At 52.7% G+C, this 18,548-nt stretch overlaps 1 protein-coding gene across 3 annotated transcripts in view; it reads left to right on the plus strand.

Annotated features, from left to right (window-relative positions):
• The window catches only part of znrf3 (zinc and ring finger 3), a 238,809-nt gene that overhangs the window by 110,598 nt on the left and 109,663 nt on the right, over nt 1–18,548 (plus strand). For 2 of the 3 annotated variants that reach the window (XM_043715903.1, XM_043715904.1), the window contains exon 2: nt 9,227–9,352. In XM_043715903.1, coding sequence (XP_043571838.1) covers nt 9,227–9,352 — 126 coding nt within the window. Of the gene's footprint in view, nt 1–1,955; nt 1,961–9,226; nt 9,353–18,548 lie in introns of those variants that run through there. The other variant, XM_043715906.1, reaches the window with a different exon arrangement.

Below are 18,548 nucleotides of genomic sequence, written 5' to 3' on the forward strand. Positions count from 1 at the left end.
CTCTTCTAAGGATTCACTCGATCTATCCTGTCTATACCTGACATATGCTTCCTTCTTTTTCTTAACCAAACCCTCAATTTCTTTAGTCATCCAGCATTCCCTATACCTACCAGCCTTTCCTTTCTCCCGAACAGGAATATACTTTCTCTGGATTCTTGTTATCTCGTTTCTGAAGGCTTCCCATTTTCCAGCCGTTCCTTTACCTGCAAACATCTGTCCCCAATCAGCTTTTTAAAGTTCTTGCCTCACACCATCAAAATTGGCCTTTCTCTAATTTAGAACATCAACTTTTGGTCTATCCTTTCCCATCACTATTTTAAAACTAATAGCATTATGGTCGCTGGTCCCAAAGTGCTCCCCCACCGACACCTCAGTCACCTGCTTTAGATTAGATTAGATTAGATTACTTTTTTAGATAGATTAGATTGCTCTGCCTTATTTCCCAAGAGTAGGTCAAGTTTTGCTGGCGAATGGGACTAGATTAGTTTAGGATATATGGCTGGTATGGACGAGTTGGACCAAAGGGTCTGTTCCCATGCTGTATATCGCTATGACTCTGTACAAGTAGCCAACGTAACTTGCATTGTACCTTGTCTCTTGTGGTTGAGACAAGTGCCTCTTCTCATTAAGATTCACAAGTAGTTTATCCCTTACCACCCGCAACCAAATGAATCTTAGACCCAGTATAGAAAGAAGGGTTGGTGTCAGCGCTGTACCTTAACTGTTAGCTGGTAATAAAGCCAAGTACTGCAGGTGTTGGAGACTTGAAAGTTTTTTTAAAAAGAAAGAAAATGCTGGAGAACCTCAACAGATCTGGCAGTATCTATGGAGAGAGAAAAACACAGTTAACGTTTAGAATACAGTCTAACTTCTTTGGAACCATTATCTGATAAAGTATGATTCCGCGGCATGCACCATGTAATGATTGGTAGTGAGCATCATTGCTTTAAATACCTTGAAGTAAACACAGTGGAAAAATTCCTACTTGATCCAGGAGAGAATGTGTTCAGAAGACAAGAGAGTTTACAATGTTAAGAACATCACTGTTTACCTGCAAGCATGTAAATTGATAGTCAGCAGCAGGTGAAAACAGCATTTCAAAAGAAAACCCGCACATCCGAGCTGGTGAGAGGTGCAGGAAGAATGTGTGTGCTCAGAAGAGATTTAAAAATCTGGTCGCGTTGGGATGTATTGGATTTCTCTTAGAAGAAAGATCCGTGAGAACAGTTTGAAGCTCTGAGTCGAGACCGTGGTGCTGGAAAAGCTCAGCAGGTCAGGTAGCATCCAAGGAGCAAGAGAATTGACGTTTCAGGCATAAACCCTTCGTCAGGAGTGGAGTTCTTTGAGTCAAGTGAAAAATCTGTCTTGAGACAAACTTTAAAATGGCAGTCCGTCGTATCAGGCCAGGAAGGATAGAGGTGAAATGAATACTTCGCTTTCAAAAGTGGTATCACCTCTGTCATAAGTAGGCTAAATGAAACATGATTGCAGTAGCGACAGAACATTAATTTAGTGGTAGAAAAGCTGCAGAGTATATTCACAGAGATTAGAGGGCAATTTGAGATTTTGAAGACAGTGGAAAAAGGAGATAGAAGAATTTTAAGATAGTGATAAGGAACACAGCTCATTTAAAATGCTTTGGAGATGTCGGTGTTGGACTGGGGTGTACAAAGTTAAAAATCACACAACACCAGGTTATAGTCCAACAGGTTTAATTGGAAGCACGAGCTTTTGGAGCGCTGCTCCTTCACCAGGTGCTTCCACTTAAACCTGTTGGACTATAACCTGGTGTGTCATTTAAAATGCAGTTTTGGTAGGGTGCTGTTTAAGGCTACACTGCAGAATTCCTCAAAATTCAAAAGAAATATATTATTGTTTGAATTATTAATCTGTCTTTGTCAGAACTATTGCAGCCCAAGGTGGACTTATTTAACTTGGGGGCTGTGTTCAGATTGTGCAGGTAGCAGAAACTGGAAGGGTTCATTGACAGATCCTTGACGGCAGGGTGACAGTCTTCTGAAGGGGACAACAGAAACATCTTAAGCTCGGGGATGATCTTGATCTCTCCTAAAAGATCCATGGCACTATTCAAAGAACAGCAGGGAAGTATCCAGTCAACAATTATTCCGCACAAATGTCAATAAAACCTGGCCATTTATCTCATTGCTTTCTGTGAGACTTCGGCATGTGCAGTCTGATGGTCCTCCTATTGTAGAATAAACACAATGAAGGACTTCAGACTTCCTGAAGTCATACATTAATCAGTGCAGATGCATGCTTGTGCTAAATCTTTTTAAGGTGTGTCCAATTAGCCCCCTGGTCTTCCCACAAACGTTTGCAAATATTGCAGCAGGTAACTTACCTCCTGTCTGCCCAAAGCCTATCTACTATCTACAAGCTGCAAGTCCAGTGCGACTAAACATTCTCCCTTTGTTGGGGTAGATGCAGCTGCAGTGGAGAAACTTTATCATTTGATTGACACCCCATCTACCACCTTCAACATTCACTGCCTTCACCACCAGCAGACTGTAGCATTAGTGTATATCAATGGCAGGATGCAGTGCAATAACTCTCAAAAGTTCATCCAAACCTATGACTACCATCACCGAGATAGTCAAGGGCAACAAATACAAGGGAACACTACTACATAAGTAATGCCATTCACCATCCTGAATTGGAACTATATTGCTGTTCCTTCATTCTTGCTGAATTAAAATCATGGAACACTCTAGCACTATGGGTGATCCTACACCTATGGGGTGGCACAGAGGCTCAATCATTGGCACTGCTGCCTCACAGTGCCAGGGACCCAGGTTTGATTCCAGCCTTGGGTGACTGTGCAAACTCCACTCAGATATTCTCCCTGTGTCTGCATGGATTTTCTCTGAGTGCTCCTGTTTCTCCCTACAATCCAAAGATGTGCAGGTTAGGTGGATTAGCCAAGGGAAATGCAGAATTATAGGTGGGGGGGCTATGTCTGGGTGGGATGCTCTTTGGAGGGTCAGTGTGGACTCAGTGGGCCGAATAGCCTGCTTTTGCACAGTAGGGATTCTAAATTCTGCAGCAGTTCAAGAAGGCAGCTCACTTCCCTCTCTAAGGATGATTGGGAGTGGGTAACAAATGCTGACATAACCATTGTTCCCTACATCCTATGAATGAATATAAAGACACACCTTTTCTCCTGTAGATCTGATTTTCTAATGAAAGTAATTTAGGCATTGTTTAAATGTCAACAGTTTGTTTCTATTACAGCTTAAAATTAATGCCTGTTACGTTATTTGTTAGAAGTCATTTGAGTGAGTAATTAGGAAAATATGGAATGGGCATGGCTCGAGTCTATACAGAAATTCCGAGATTCACTCATTGCAATGTCCTCACTGGCCACAGGAGTTCGCAGTGTGATATCATGACTAGTGGAAAAACTCAAGTCAAACAAGCAACTTCTGGAATGTGTGAAAAGCTTCATCTCGAAGTTAACATTCTTCACATGGTCATCAAATCCTCCCTCTCCTGAACTTTCATGGAATAGTTGCCACGCAGAAGAAGGCCATTTGGCCCCATTGTCTCTCTACTGGCTCTCTGCAAGTTCAACTCGCCAAGTCCCATTCCCAGACACATGCTCAAGCCATGGACAAGCTGCATTTGGCACAAAATTCCTGGGTACGGTGCTTATGGATGTTTGATTAACTGTAACAGAGGAAATAATAGTGCGCTCTCCTGGTTCACAGCTCAGGACTGAGGGGAGGGTGTGTGAAGTGGAGGAAATTTTCATTTTTGCTGACGAGAGCATGGCAGACCTGGAGTAGACCTTTAAGTCAGCAGTGGCTCCTCAGCATCTCAAGCCTTTGAGACTCATCAGGAACAACTCCCAGATTGTTTTAGCCTGTGATTTGCCACAAATCCATTCGAACAGATGTGGATGTTTATTCTCAACCGGAAGAACAATCGCATTTTTAAAACTGCTTTTACCTGAACCAATTTGAAAGGCACTTGTGCAATTTGTGGTTTTTAAAGATTTGTTTGTGCAACAAAGTATTGGATTGAAGACTTTCAGGACTGTGCCATAAGTGTGATGTCTTAGGAGAGGCTTTAATTTGTGTAATTAAGCAGGGTCACATGAGAGGAGGTAGTTCCATACCTTCTTTCAATAAAGAAGACAGCTTTCATTCATATAGCCCAGCCCTGAAGAAGGGTTACAACCCGAAACATCAACTTCTCCACCTCCTGATGCTGCCTGGCCTGCTGTGTTCTTCCAGCCTCCTGCCTGGTCTATTTTGCATACATATAGTAGCCTTCATGACCACAAGCTGTCCCAAAGCTCTTTGCAGCCAATCAAGTGCTTTTGAAGTGCAATCACTGTTAAAATGCAGGAGATAGGTCAGGTTTCAGAGGATATGAACACAAGCTATTCAGCCTAACCATTCCATTCTACCCTTAATGCTCTACCTGAACCGAATGCAGTCAGCTATTTGTGCACAACAATCTTCCACAAGTAGCATTGCAATAATGACCAGCCCAGATAATTTGTTTCGGTGATGTTGATTGACTTGAGTGGAGGGGGGGAACAAATTGACCAGGACACTGAGCAGAATTCCCTTATTTGAAATAGCGATAGGGGCAGTCATAACCACCAGGTACTCCCAACATCAAGGTTTAAGGCAAACCTGAATCATTGTCAAAGACATTTTTGAGGGAGCCCATTAGGACAGGTTTAATAAGTGAGACTGTTGACCATTGCTGTAATCGAAGCAGCACACACAAACCCTGCTTTGTGACCAAAGCCAAGCGTTATTAGAGGTGGCCGCAGTATTGTTACATTCTGCGGTTAAGTAGACAGTATCCCCTTTGTCTGACTTCATAAGCCATATTTAATAACTATCAGAAAATCATTCGTCCTTTCATGTACTGTAGTGCATGCCTGTGTTGTCAACAAATTCCATGAAGTTTACCACAAAGATAAACATAATTACAGCAGCCAAAAGAAGGCAGCATTCTTTTTGTTACTGAGCTCCAACCGGTTTCCATGTGGTGTGTTAAGGTTTTTTTTTGTCTTCAGACAATGTGCAGTAATGTTACTAGCCCTTCAGCCCAGTGTAGTGGTGAAATGGTCACTGCTGACTTCTGTGAAGTATAGGCCTGCAGCTCAGTGTTGAGTTTTGCCTTTCTAAGGCGGGCTCTTGAGTCTGCACTGGGAATGGTTATCATGAAGTGCTGAAGGTTACAAAAGTCTGTCCTTGGCAGTGATAGCAGTGATAACAGTTTGAGATGATGATTAAGTATCTTGTAGAAGTATAGGAACATAGCAACAGCAGTAGGCCATTCAGCCCCTCGAGCCTGCTCCACCATTCTAGCTCCTGCATGATCATCTAACTCAATTCCCACACTAACCTTTGATGTCATTAATAACTAGAAATCTATTGATCTCTGTCAGAAAGTTACTGTATGCCAGATCTCCCACAGCCTTTTCTGGTAGAGAATTCAAAAGATTCACTCTGAGTGACGAAACTAAGGGCAGCATGATGGCTCAGTGGTTAGCACTGCTGCCTCATGGTGCCAGGACCCTGGGCTCATTTCCACCCTCGGGTGACTGTGTGGAGTTTGCATGTTCTCCCCATGTCTGTGTGGGTTTCCTCTGGGTGCTTCGGTTTGCTCCCACAGTCCAAAGATATGTGTGGTTAGGTGCCCAGGGATATGCAGGCTAGGTGGGTTAGCCATGTGAAATGCAGGGTTACAGGGATAGAGTAGGGAATTGAGTCTGGATGGCAGGGTCGTTGTGGACTGGATGGATCAAGGGGCCTGCTTACAGACTTAGCGATTCTGTGGAACTCTTCATCTCAGTCGTAAACGGTTATTCTGAGACTTTGTCCCCCGGTTCTAGATGCCAGTGCCTCAGGAAACCTCCTTTCTGCATCTGGTCTGTCCTTCCTTTCAAATAAATTGTAGGTTTGCATGAAATTGGCATTTAAACTTCCATACTAGTGGAGAATATGGACCCAGTCTCTGTAATCTCTCCTGATAGGACAGTCCCACCATTGCAGGAATCAGTCTGATGAACCTCCACTGCATTATTTCATTGGTAAGTATATCTTTCCTGAGGTAAGGGGACCAGAACTTCAGTACTTCAGGGGCAGGCTCAACATGTATCTTTTCTGCTGTAGGTAAATGCTCTTGTTGTTAAGGATAACGTGCCATTTGCCTTCGGCATTGCTTGTTGTGCCTGCATGCCGGTGACTTAAAACAAAGACAAGTCAGTACCTTGCACTGTGTTAAAGTTAATTACTAAATACCAGTGAGATTTTGCTTTTATCCCCTTCTGCATGATTGAGATGCAGCAAAGACTTGCAATCATATAGCACTTTCTACAACCTCAGGACTCTGCAAGGTACTTGACAGCCAGTGAAATTGTTTTTTGCAGTGCATTTGCTATCATCATGCAGAAAAAGAGGGAGCTACTTTGCACATCTCAAGCTCCTATAAACAACATGTGATGTATCTGTTCTGGTAATGTTCACTGAGGGAAAACTACTTGAATGGACATTGAGGCAGGCATCCTGTCTAAGTAATATTGTGAGATCTTTTATATCCCTAGAGTGTTGGAGGAGCCCTGTTTGAATGCCCAACTTGATGCCTTTGGCAGTGTAGCATTTCCTACTATGATGCCAGCCTTGGCGATTAGTATTTCCGTTTCTAGAGTGGGGTTTGAATCCATTAAACCTTCTGACACAAAGGATGAGAGTGATACTAACCAAGCCAAGGGCTGAATCACTGTTAATGCATGTGTATGCATGACGAGACCATGTGTGTATGTTCTTTATCTGTATCAATAATGGATGAGGTTACTGTTTGTTGAAAAATGATGGCTTGCTTATCCGGGCTGAATGTAAAATATAGAGAGAGAGGTCCTTCGCCTCTCCTTTGCTGAGGGTGTTGTGGGGTTGGTTGGCTGGCCAGCTGGTTTGTGATGCAGAATGGCACCAATGCTATCGGTTCCATTCTTATATGGGCTGAGGTTGCCTCTCATCTGAGGCATGGTTAACTGCCAGGTTAAGGTCATCACCAGTTGTTTCTCTCTATCTCACTAAGTAAGCAGCAAGAATGATGGATGTTTTATCCTGGAAGATATTTGTCACTCTGGACTTTTGAGCAGAGGTTCTGCTGGAACCTTGGGGATTGTCTGAGCCAGTTATGCCCGGTCCCATCCCTCAACCACTGAGCACTATTGTTAATGAAAGCTCCCCTGCTGGATTAGTTCATAAAAGTGCTGGTCCAAATTATACCCCAAGGTTCAGATTGTGATAACTCTCAATAACTCTGGTGGAAATTGGGGTTTGGGATGGGGGAAAATAGCTTGGCTTCCAACTCTGACTGCTGCACCAGCAGTGAACCCTGGTGGAAATGATTCACCTGTAAAGGTTGGCGATTAAGGCAGGATTATTTGCTTTCACACTTTGTTCAGGCTTACAAATGATGAATGATTAACCAAAGACTTGTAATTATGAAACTGTATGTCAGTGATAAATAGGATCTCCAAAATGAGGAGGGAGGGGAAAACCAGTGTGGAATGATTGGAGAGGAGGTGTGGTCCTGAGAAATTATATTCGTTTTCAACAAATTGTCACTAGATCTTAAAAGGTGAGATATCTTCACAATAATGTCCTGAGGAATAATGCCCTTATTGTCCAGCTAATTAAATTTTTGTGGTATTCGATTATCTTTGGACAGATTGTCCATCTCATGAGCACATCTATAAGCAACCTTGGGGGAAGGTATGGCAGTTGGGTGTATTGAGGGGCAGGTAGGAGGAGAGAAGAGCAATGATGTGCACTCTGGCATGCTCTTAATTAATTAGTTTTTTTTTTGGAAGGTAAACGGGATGAGGTAGCCTTTTCCTGTAACAAAATTATTTTTTTTTAAATCTTTGTCATTTGACCTTGGACAGTGTGTCATTTGCATTGATGAACATAATACCTTTGGGCTTGACTAAAACATTACACCATCTGACCAAATGTTTTGATGATTATTTTTATCCACTGATAGGAATTGGTTGCAGGTACAGATTGATCTCCTCTTGTCTTGCTATGTACTACCCTTTTCTCCAAACACCAACATTTTAACCCATGGTTTTCTCACGAATCCCATTTTCAAAGGCTTTGTTTGGATTTGGTTTGCAGTTATGAGGTGACTTGATTCTTCCAAAATATTTGAAATGAAAGCAAGTTGAAGTATTGGTTAACAGGAGCAGAGGTGGAGAGCAGAGGAGATGGACAATGTTCCAGTTCTCCCTCTGAACAACCATTTGTCGTGGGCCCAGTCAGCTTTTTGGAATAGTAGCTGCCCCGATTTATTGGGGTAGACCATCAGGGTGTAAAATACATTCACATTACCAACCATAAAATGTTCTTAGCTTTGCCCACTGCCAAACGAAGTGAATTGGCAGCTACTGAGTCGAATACCACTTTGGGGAGGCGAAAACAAAAATTGCTGGAAAAGCTCAGCAGATCTGGCAGCACCTGTGGAGAGACGTCAGCGTTAACGTTTCGGGTCGAGTGACACTTGCTCAGAATATTGAGAGGTGGACTGTGAACGATCCGTTGCAATGAATGATAGTGATATTAAATGAAGGGAGTGTCTGTGAATGTCATTGGAACAATGTGGCAATAGCAGGAGTGGACACGACAATCTTTTGAGCCTCCCATTCAATGAGAGGATAGTTTGGCCTGAACTCCATTTTCCTGACTGTAATCCATAGCCCTTGAAACCCCGATCGTTCAAGAATTTTCTCTCGCTTCGTCTTGAATAATTTCCGGTTTTCACGGTTTTTTGGGACAGAGAATCCACAGCCTAGTGAGGGAATATATTTCTCCTGTCTAAAGTAAGCAACCCTTCCAAACTTTCAATAAAATAAAACATTACATAACCATAGGATAGAGAGAGAAAAAACAGGTTTTTACAAGGACCCGGAAGCCTTGAGTTCAGAATGCTGTGGAATCTGGCAAAAGCTGCCCAGTACTGTTATCCCATTCCTGATGAAGAGCCTACGCTCGAAACGTCAACTCTTCTGCTCCTCTGATGCTGCCTGACCGGCTGCACTTTTCCAGTGCCGCACTCTTCAACAGTTTAGTCTGCTCATAATGCTCAAATAATGTTACAAAACTTGTTCAGAAAACAAATTAAGTGAACATAATCTTGCAGCAAATTAACCTCCTGTTGATTATGACTCTTCCAGATGCACCCGTTGGGACTATGCAACAACAATGATGAGGAGGACCTATATGAATACGGATGGGTAGGAGTTGTGAAGCTGGAGCAACCAGAACTGGATCCCAAACCCTGTCTCACTGTGCTGGGCAAGGTAAGGCAGGGAAACACTGGGTGAAGCCTGAGTGTGCAGGCCTGACTTGCATTGACTTCCTGTGCTGAAATTTCCATGGATCTCCAAACTAAAAGAATAAACGATGGCTATTGCTCTAACTTAAAGCTTTAACCCAATGATTCACTAGCTTTTGGGTGCTGTTTATACATTTACCGGGATATTTGCTTGACAACTCTCTAGGACTGGTCTGGAGTCTCTCAGAATTGAAGATTTAAAAAGAAATTACACGTTTTTTTCTGCCATTGTTTATTCGCTATAAATATATGGAATCTGGGATGAGAGGTTGCTGGGGCCATAAGGACCGTTGAAGGGAAAGGTCATGTGATGAAACTCCAGGAATTAATATCCTGAAGTTGGGATACCCATCTTTGAATATATATCTGTTAGACAGATACATTGTCCATTCTGCCATTTTAATCACGTTTCTTACATCTTAGAAATGAAAGGTGTGACACGTGGCTGGTAAATTCTCCTCGTAAAGCTTTCTGTTATCAGCAGTGGTGTTAGTTCAGTTGGCTGGATGGCTGGTTTGTGGTGCAGAGTGAGGTCAACATGGGTTCAATTCCCACACTAGCTGAGGCTACCATGAAGGACTCTCCTTCTCAAACTCGCCTCTCGCCTGAGTCGTGGTGACCCTCAGGGTCGACTCCTCGGATGCTGCCTGACCTGCTGTGCTTTTCCAGCGCCACACTGTCGACTTAAACCATCACCAGTCATCTCACTGTCTAATGAGAGCGCAACGCTATGGTCCAATAAGTTTATGGCAGCTTTATCTAAAGATAGATCACAGAGTAAAGCCCTGGGAGAGCTCTACATTCAATTTCTCTGCTTTCTCCCCATATCTTTTATGCCTCTTTTTGTTCTAGCCTTCAGTTTTTTTTTTTGCCCTCCTTATTTTTCCTAGATGGCGGAAACCCTGGGGGTGAGATTCACAAGTGCAAATACTTTCACAAAAGAGAGGATAAAACTCTTAACAGTGAGGAAGTGTTATTGATGATGAAACCATTTTGAGAGAATGAGGCGATGGAAGGAGAGAAAAAAGATCCTGCCACAGCTGTTCTATTCAAAGTGATTTCCTTATGTCGGCCATCTTGGAAATGGCAGGGGGCCGTCAACAACATCAGAGCTACCAAGTTGGGCCAAATGACCTGTTTTTGTTCAGCAAATTTTGGATACCACAAATTTTCACACCAACTTTTTATTTACTCACCCCATCTTGTTCCTTTCACACACCTTTTATTTTTTGTGGCCTGACTATCATCCTTGTATTCTCAGGGGTGCCAGTATACCCATATATAAAAGTTGCTTAGAAAACAGGCGGTAGCAGTCAACTGACAGACAGCTAGTGCTACTCGTACAGGTACATGCAAAAAAGAATACAGTGCTGAACCTGGGACCAAAGCACTTACCATCAGCGATAAGAAAGATGCTAAAAGACAAGATAGAAAGTAATGATGTCTCGATTTCAAAAGGCTAAGTCATGTGTAACTAACTGATAGAATTCTTTGGAGTGATAACAAAAATCATAGACAAGGGTAAGAGCAGATCGCAAATACTTGGATTCTCCAAAGGACTCCAATAATGAGTCCAGACTGCAGAGTCCTGCCAAAATTTGGGTATGTGAACAAATGTTTATTAAATTGACTAAAAACAGAATAGGGTCAAGGGTAATTATTTATTATTCACTGTCAAAAGGAACATTCAAGAACTGGGACCATTACAATTCATAATTTCCATTTTGGATTTGGACTTAAGATACCAATAAGTCAATGTAAAAGAACAAAAGTGACACCAAGCTAGGGGGGAAGCAATTGAGCACAAGGTATGTGTGAGAGCATAGAATTAGCATCGACTTGTTCGGCTGAATGGCTTGTTCTTGTATTAAAAACAGAAGATGCAGAAAACCTGGCAGCATCTGGGCACACAGGAACAGTTTTAACATGTCAGGTCAGCTGACGTTCACCACAACTCCTGCGCCTATGCTTGATGTAATCCTATTCTCTCTCCCGCAATACTTCTCAATCACTTGCACACTTCTTCATGCATTTGATTCTCGCTCTCTGTCACGCTCTCTCTCTCTCACTCGCGCACTCTCTCTCTCACTCGCGCACTCTCTCTCACACTCGCGCTCTCTCTCTCACACTCGCGCGCGCGCTCTCTCTCTCACACTCGCGCGCGCGCTCTCTCTCTCACACTCGCGCGCGCGCACTCTCTCTCTCACACTCGCGCGCGCGCGCTCTCTCTCTCACACTCGCGCGCGCGCGCTCTCTCTCTCACACTCGCGCGCGCGCGCTCTCTCTCTCACACTCGCGCGCGCGCGCTCTCTCTCTCACACTCGCGCGCGCGCGCTCTCTCTCTCACACTCGCGCGCGCGCGCTCTCTCTCTCACACTCGCGCGCGCGCGCTCTCTCTCTCACACTCGCGCGCGCGCGCTCTCTCTCTCACACTCGCGCGCGCGCGCTCTCTCTCTCACACTCGCGCGCGCGCGCTCTCTCTCTCACACTCGCGCGCGCGCGCTCTCTCTCTCACACTCGCGCGCGCGCGCTCTCTCTCTCACACTCGCGCGCGCGCGCTCTCTCTCTCACACTCGCGCGCGCGCGCTCTCTCTCTCACACTCGCGCGCGCGCGCTCTCTCTCTCACACTCGCGCGCGCGCGCTCTCTCTCTCACACTCGCGCGCGCGCGCTCTCTCTCTCACACTCGCGCGCGCGCGCTCTCTCTCTCACACTCGCGCGCGCGCGCTCTCTCTCTCACACTCGCGCGCGCGCGCTCTCTCTCTCACACTCGCGCGCGCGCGCTCTCTCTCTCACACTCGCGCGCGCGCGCTCTCTCTCTCACACTCGCGCGCGCGCGCTCTCTCTCTCACACTCGCGCGCGCGCGCTCTCTCTCTCACACTCGCGCGCGCGCGCTCTCTCTCTCACACTCGCGCGCGCGCGCTCTCTCTCTCACACTCGCGCGCGCGCGCTCTCTCTCTCACACTCGCGCGCGCGCGCTCTCTCTCTCACACTCGCGCGCGCGCGCTCTCTCTCTCACACTCGCGCGCGCGCGCTCTCTCTCTCACACTCGCGCGCGCGCGCTCTCTCTCTCACACTCGCGCGCGCGCGCTCTCTCTCTCACACTCGCGCGCGCGCGCTCTCTCTCTCACACTCGCGCGCGCGCGCTCTCTCTCTCACACTCGCGCGCGCGCGCTCTCTCTCTCACACTCGCGCGCGCGCGCTCTCTCTCTCACACTCGCGCGCGCGCGCTCTCTCTCTCACACTCGCGCGCGCGCGCTCTCTCTCTCACACTCGCGCGCGCGCGCTCTCTCTCTCACACTCGCGCGCGCGCGCTCTCTCTCTCACACTCGCGCGCGCGCGCTCTCTCTCTCACACTCGCGCGCGCGCGCTCTCTCTCTCACACTCGCGCGCGCGCGCTCTCTCTCTCACACTCGCGCGCGCGCGCTCTCTCTCTCACACTCGCGCGCGCGCGCTCTCTCTCTCACACTCGCGCGCGCGCGCTCTCTCTCTCACACTCGCGCGCGCGCGCTCTCTCTCTCACACTCGCGCGCGCGCGCTCTCTCTCTCACACTCGCGCGCGCGCGCTCTCTCTCTCACACTCGCGCGCGCGCGCTCTCTCTCTCACACTCGCGCGCGCGCGCTCTCTCTCTCACACTCGCGCGCGCGCGCTCTCTCTCTCACACTCGCGCGCGCGCGCTCTCTCTCTCACACTCGCGCGCGCGCGCTCTCTCTCTCACACTCGCGCGCGCGCGCTCTCTCTCTCACACTCGCGCGCGCGCGCTCTCTCTCTCACACTCGCGCGCGCGCGCTCTCTCTCTCACACTCGCGCGCGCGCGCTCTCTCTCTCACACTCGCGCGCGCGCGCTCTCTCTCTCACACTCGCGCGCGCGCGCTCTCTCTCTCACACTCGCGCGCGCGCGCTCTCTCTCTCACACTCGCGCGCGCGCGCTCTCTCTCTCACACTCGCGCGCGCGCGCTCTCTCTCTCACACTCGCGCGCGCGCGCTCTCTCTCTCACACTCGCGCGCGCGCGCTCTCTCTCTCACACTCGCGCGCGCGCGCTCTCTCTCTCACACTCGCGCGCGCGCGCTCTCTCTCTCACACTCGCGCGCGCGCGCTCTCTCTCTCACACTCGCGCGCGCGCGCTCTCTCTCTCACACTCGCGCGCGCGCGCTCTCTCTCTCACACTCGCGCGCGCGCGCTCTCTCTCTCACACTCGCGCGCGCGCGCTCTCTCTCTCACACTCGCGCGCGCGCGCTCTCTCTCTCACACTCGCGCGCGCGCGCTCTCTCTCTCACACTCGCGCGCGCGCGCTCTCTCTCTCACACTCGCGCGCGCGCGCTCTCTCTCTCACACTCGCGCGCGCGCGCTCTCTCTCTCACACTCGCGCGCGCGCGCTCTCTCTCTCACACTCGCGCGCGCGCGCTCTCTCTCTCACACTCGCGCGCGCGCGCTCTCTCTCTCACACTCGCGCGCGCGCGCTCTCTCTCTCACACTCGCGCGCGCGCGCTCTCTCTCTCACACTCGCGCGCGCGCGCTCTCTCTCTCACACTCGCGCGCGCGCGCTCTCTCTCTCACACTCGCGCGCGCGCGCTCTCTCTCTCACACTCGCGCGCGCGCGCTCTCTCTCTCACACTCGCGCGCGCGCGCTCTCTCTCTCACACTCGCGCGCGCGCGCTCTCTCTCTCACACTCGCGCGCGCGCGCTCTCTCTCTCACACTCGCGCGCGCGCGCTCTCTCTCTCACACTCGCGCGCGCGCGCTCTCTCTCTCACACTCGCGCGCGCGCGCTCTCTCTCTCACACTCGCGCGCGCGCGCTCTCTCTCTCACACTCGCGCGCGCGCGCTCTCTCTCTCACACTCGCGCGCGCGCGCTCTCTCTCTCACACTCGCGCGCGCGCGCTCTCTCTCTCACACTCGCGCGCGCGCGCTCTCTCTCTCACACTCGCGCGCGCGCGCTCTCTCTCTCACACTCGCGCGCGCGCGCTCTCTCTCTCACACTCGCGCGCGCGCGCTCTCTCTCTCACACTCGCGCGCGCGCGCTCTCTCTCTCACACTCGCGCGCGCGCGCTCTCTCTCTCACACTCGCGCGCGCGCGCTCTCTCTCTCACACTCGCGCGCGCGCGCTCTCTCTCTCACACTCGCGCGCGCGCGCTCTCTCTCTCACACTCGCGCGCGCGCGCTCTCTCTCTCACACTCGCGCGCGCGCGCTCTCTCTCTCACACTCGCGCGCGCGCGCTCTCTCTCTCACACTCGCGCGCGCGCGCTCTCTCTCTCACACTCGCGCGCGCGCGCTCTCTCTCTCACACTCGCGCGCGCGCGCTCTCTCTCTCACACTCGCGCGCGCGCGCTCTCTCTCTCACACTCGCGCGCGCGCGCTCTCTCTCTCACACTCGCGCGCGCGCGCTCTCTCTCTCACACTCGCGCGCGCGCGCTCTCTCTCTCACACTCGCGCGCGCGCGCTCTCTCTCTCACACTCGCGCGCGCGCGCTCTCTCTCTCACACTCGCGCGCGCGCGCTCTCTCTCTCACACTCGCGCGCGCGCGCTCTCTCTCTCACACTCGCGCGCGCGCGCTCTCTCTCTCACACTCGCGCGCGCGCGCTCTCTCTCTCACACTCGCGCGCGCGCGCTCTCTCTCTCACACTCGCGCGCGCGCGCTCTCTCTCTCACACTCGCGCGCGCGCGCTCTCTCTCTCACACTCGCGCGCGCGCGCTCTCTCTCTCACACTCGCGCGCGCGCGCTCTCTCTCTCACACTCGCGCGCGCGCGCTCTCTCTCTCACACTCGCGCGCGCGCGCTCTCTCTCTCACACTCGCGCGCGCGCGCTCTCTCTCTCACACTCGCGCGCGCGCGCTCTCTCTCTCACACTCGCGCGCGCGCGCTCTCTCTCTCACACTCGCGCGCGCGCGCTCTCTCTCTCACACTCGCGCGCGCGCGCTCTCTCTCTCACACTCGCGCGCGCGCGCTCTCTCTCTCACACTCGCGCGCGCGCGCTCTCTCTCTCACACTCGCGCGCGCGCGCTCTCTCTCTCACACTCGCGCGCGCGCGCTCTCTCTCTCACACTCGCGCGCGCGCGCTCTCTCTCTCACACTCGCGCGCGCGCGCTCTCTCTCTCACACTCGCGCGCGCGCGCTCTCTCTCTCACACTCGCGCGCGCGCGCTCTCTCTCTCACACTCGCGCGCGCGCGCTCTCTCTCTCACACTCGCGCGCGCGCGCTCTCTCTCTCACACTCGCGCGCGCGCGCTCTCTCTCTCACACTCGCGCGCGCGCGCTCTCTCTCTCACACTCGCGCGCGCGCGCTCTCTCTCTCACACTCGCGCGCGCGCGCTCTCTCTCTCACACTCGCGCGCGCGCGCTCTCTCTCTCACACTCGCGCGCGCGCGCTCTCTCTCTCACACTCGCGCGCGCGCGCTCTCTCTCTCACACTCGCGCGCGCGCGCTCTCTCTCTCACACTCGCGCGCGCGCGCTCTCTCTCTCACACTCGCGCGCGCGCGCTCTCTCTCTCACACTCGCGCGCGCGCGCTCTCTCTCTCACACTCGCGCGCGCGCGCTCTCTCTCTCACACTCGCGCGCGCGCGCTCTCTCTCTCACACTCGCGCGCGCGCGCTCTCTCTCTCACACTCGCGCGCGCGCGCTCTCTCTCTCACACTCGCGCGCGCGCGCTCTCTCTCTCACACTCGCGCGCGCGCGCTCTCTCTCTCACACTCGCGCGCGCGCGCTCTCTCTCTCACACTCGCGCGCGCGCGCTCTCTCTCTCACACTCGCGCGCGCGCGCTCTCTCTCTCACACTCGCGCGCGCGCGCTCTCTCTCTCACACTCGCGCGCGCGCGCTCTCTCTCTCACACTCGCGCGCGCGCGCTCTCTCTCTCACACTCGCGCGCGCGCGCTCTCTCTCTCACACTCGCGCGCGCGCGCTCTCTCTCTCACACTCGCGCGCGCGCGCTCTCTCTCTCACACTCGCGCGCGCGCGCTCTCTCTCTCACACTCGCGCGCGCGCGCTCTCTCTCTCACACTCGCGCGCGCGCGCTCTCTCTCTCACACTCGCGCGCGCGCGCTCTCTCTCTCACACTCGCGCGCGCGCGCTCTCTCTCTCACACTCGCGCGCGCGCGCTCTCTCTCTCACACTCGCGCGCGCGCGCTCTCTCTCTCACACTCGCGCGCGCGCGCTCTCTCTCTCACACTCGCGCGCGCGCGCTCTCTCTCTCACACTCGCGCGCGCGCGCTCTCTCTCTCACACTCGCGCGCGCGCGCTCTCTCTCTCACACTCGCGCGCGCGCGCTCTCTCTCTCACACTCGCGCGCGCGCGCTCTCTCTCTCACACTCGCGCGCGCGCGCTCTCTCTCTCACACTCGCGGCGCTCTCTCACTCTCGTGCGCGCTCTCTCACTCTCGTGCGCGCTCTCTCACTCTCGTGCGCGCTCTCTCAATCTCGCGCGCATTCTCACTCTCGCGCGCTCTCTCTCACTCTAGCGTGCTCTCTCTCACTCTAGCGTGCTCTCACTCTCGCACATGCTCACTCACTCTTTTGCACGCGCTCTCTCTCTGACTCTCGCGCGCACTCTCTCTCTCTCTCTCACATGCGCTCTCTCTCTCTCTCACTCTCGCGTGCGCGCTCTCTCTCTCACCCTCGCGCGCTGTCTCTCACTCTCGCACATGCTCTCTCTCTTACTCTCTCGCGCACACTCTCTCTCGCACGCATGCTCTCTCTCACTCTCGCGCGCTCTCTCTCACTCTCGCGCGCTCTCTCTCTCTCTTCCGCGCGGGGGCTCTCTCTCTCTCTCTCTCTCTCGCGCGCTCTTTCTCTCGCTCTCGCACGTGCTTTCTCTCGCTCTCGCCAGCGCTTTCTCTCGCACTTGCTCTCTCGCTCGCACGCAGTCTCTCTCTCTCTCTCGCACGCGTGGTCTCTCTCTCTCTCGCGCGCGCGCTCTCTCTCGTTCTCATGCGCGCTCTCTGTCTTGCGTACTCGCTCTTTCTCTCTCTCTCACTCTTGCGTGCTCTCGCTCGCACACGGTCTCTCTCTCTCTCTTGCTCGCTCGTGCGCGCTCTCTTGCACTCGCTCTCTCTCTCGTGCCCGCTCTCTCTCTTTCACTCTCTTGCGTGCACTCTCTCTCTCAGTCTCTCACACGAGCTCTCTCTCCCACTCTCGCGCGCTCTCTCTCTCTTGCGCGCACTCGCTCTCTCTCATTTTCGCGTGCGCTCTCTCTCTCTCACGCTCGCTCTCTCACGCTCTCTCTCTCGTGCGTGCTCTCTGTCACTCTCGCGTGTTCTCTCTCACTCTCGCGTGCTCTCTCTCACTCTCGCGTGTTCTCTCTCACTCTCGCGTGCTCACTCTCACTCTCGCGTGCTCACTCTCACTCTCGCGTGCTCTCTCTCACTCTCGCGCGCGCTCTCTCTCTGACCCTCGCGCGCGCGCTCTCTCTCTCTCTCTCTCACTCTCGCGCGTGCACTCTCTCTCTCTCTCTCTCTCTCTCTCGCGCGCGCACTCTCTCTCTCACTCTCGCGCGCGTACTCTCTCACACACTCGTGCGGTCTCTCTCACTCTCGTGCGCTCTCTCTCTCTCGCTCACTCTCGCGCGCGCACTCTCTCTCTCTCTCTCTCACTCGCGCGCACGCGCTCTCTCTCACTCTCGCGCGCGTGCTCTCTCTCACTCTCGCGCGCGTGCTCTCTCTCACTCTCGCGCGCTTTCTCTCTCACTCTCGTGCGCGCGCTCTCTCACTCTCGTGCGCGCTCTCTCACTCATGCGCGCGCTCTCACTCTCGTGCGCGCGCTCTCACTCTCGTGCGCGCGCTCTCACTCTCGTGCGCGCGCTCTCACTCTCGCGCGCGCGCTCTCACTCTCGCGCGCGCGCTCTCACTCTCGCGCGCGCGCTCTCTCACTCTCGCGCGCGCTCTCTCACTCTCGCGCGCGCTCTCTCACTCTCGCGCGCGCTCTCACTCTCGCACGCGCTCTCCCACTCTCGCGCGCTCTCTCTCTCTTGCGCGCACTCGCTCTCTCTCACTTTCGCGTGCGCTCTCTCTCTCTCACGCTCGCTCTCTCTCACGCTCTCTCTCTCGTGCGCGCTCTCTGTCACTCTCGTGTGTCCTCTCTCGCGTGCTCTCTCTCACTCTCGCGTGCTCTCTCTCACTCTCGCGTGCTCTCTCTCACTCTCGCGTGCTCTCTCTCTCTCACACTCGCGCG

The sequence above is a fragment of the Chiloscyllium plagiosum genome, chromosome 25 (assembly GCF_004010195.1).
Source record: "Chiloscyllium plagiosum isolate BGI_BamShark_2017 chromosome 25, ASM401019v2, whole genome shotgun sequence".
NCBI classification, from domain to species: domain Eukaryota; kingdom Metazoa; phylum Chordata; class Chondrichthyes; order Orectolobiformes; family Hemiscylliidae; genus Chiloscyllium; species Chiloscyllium plagiosum.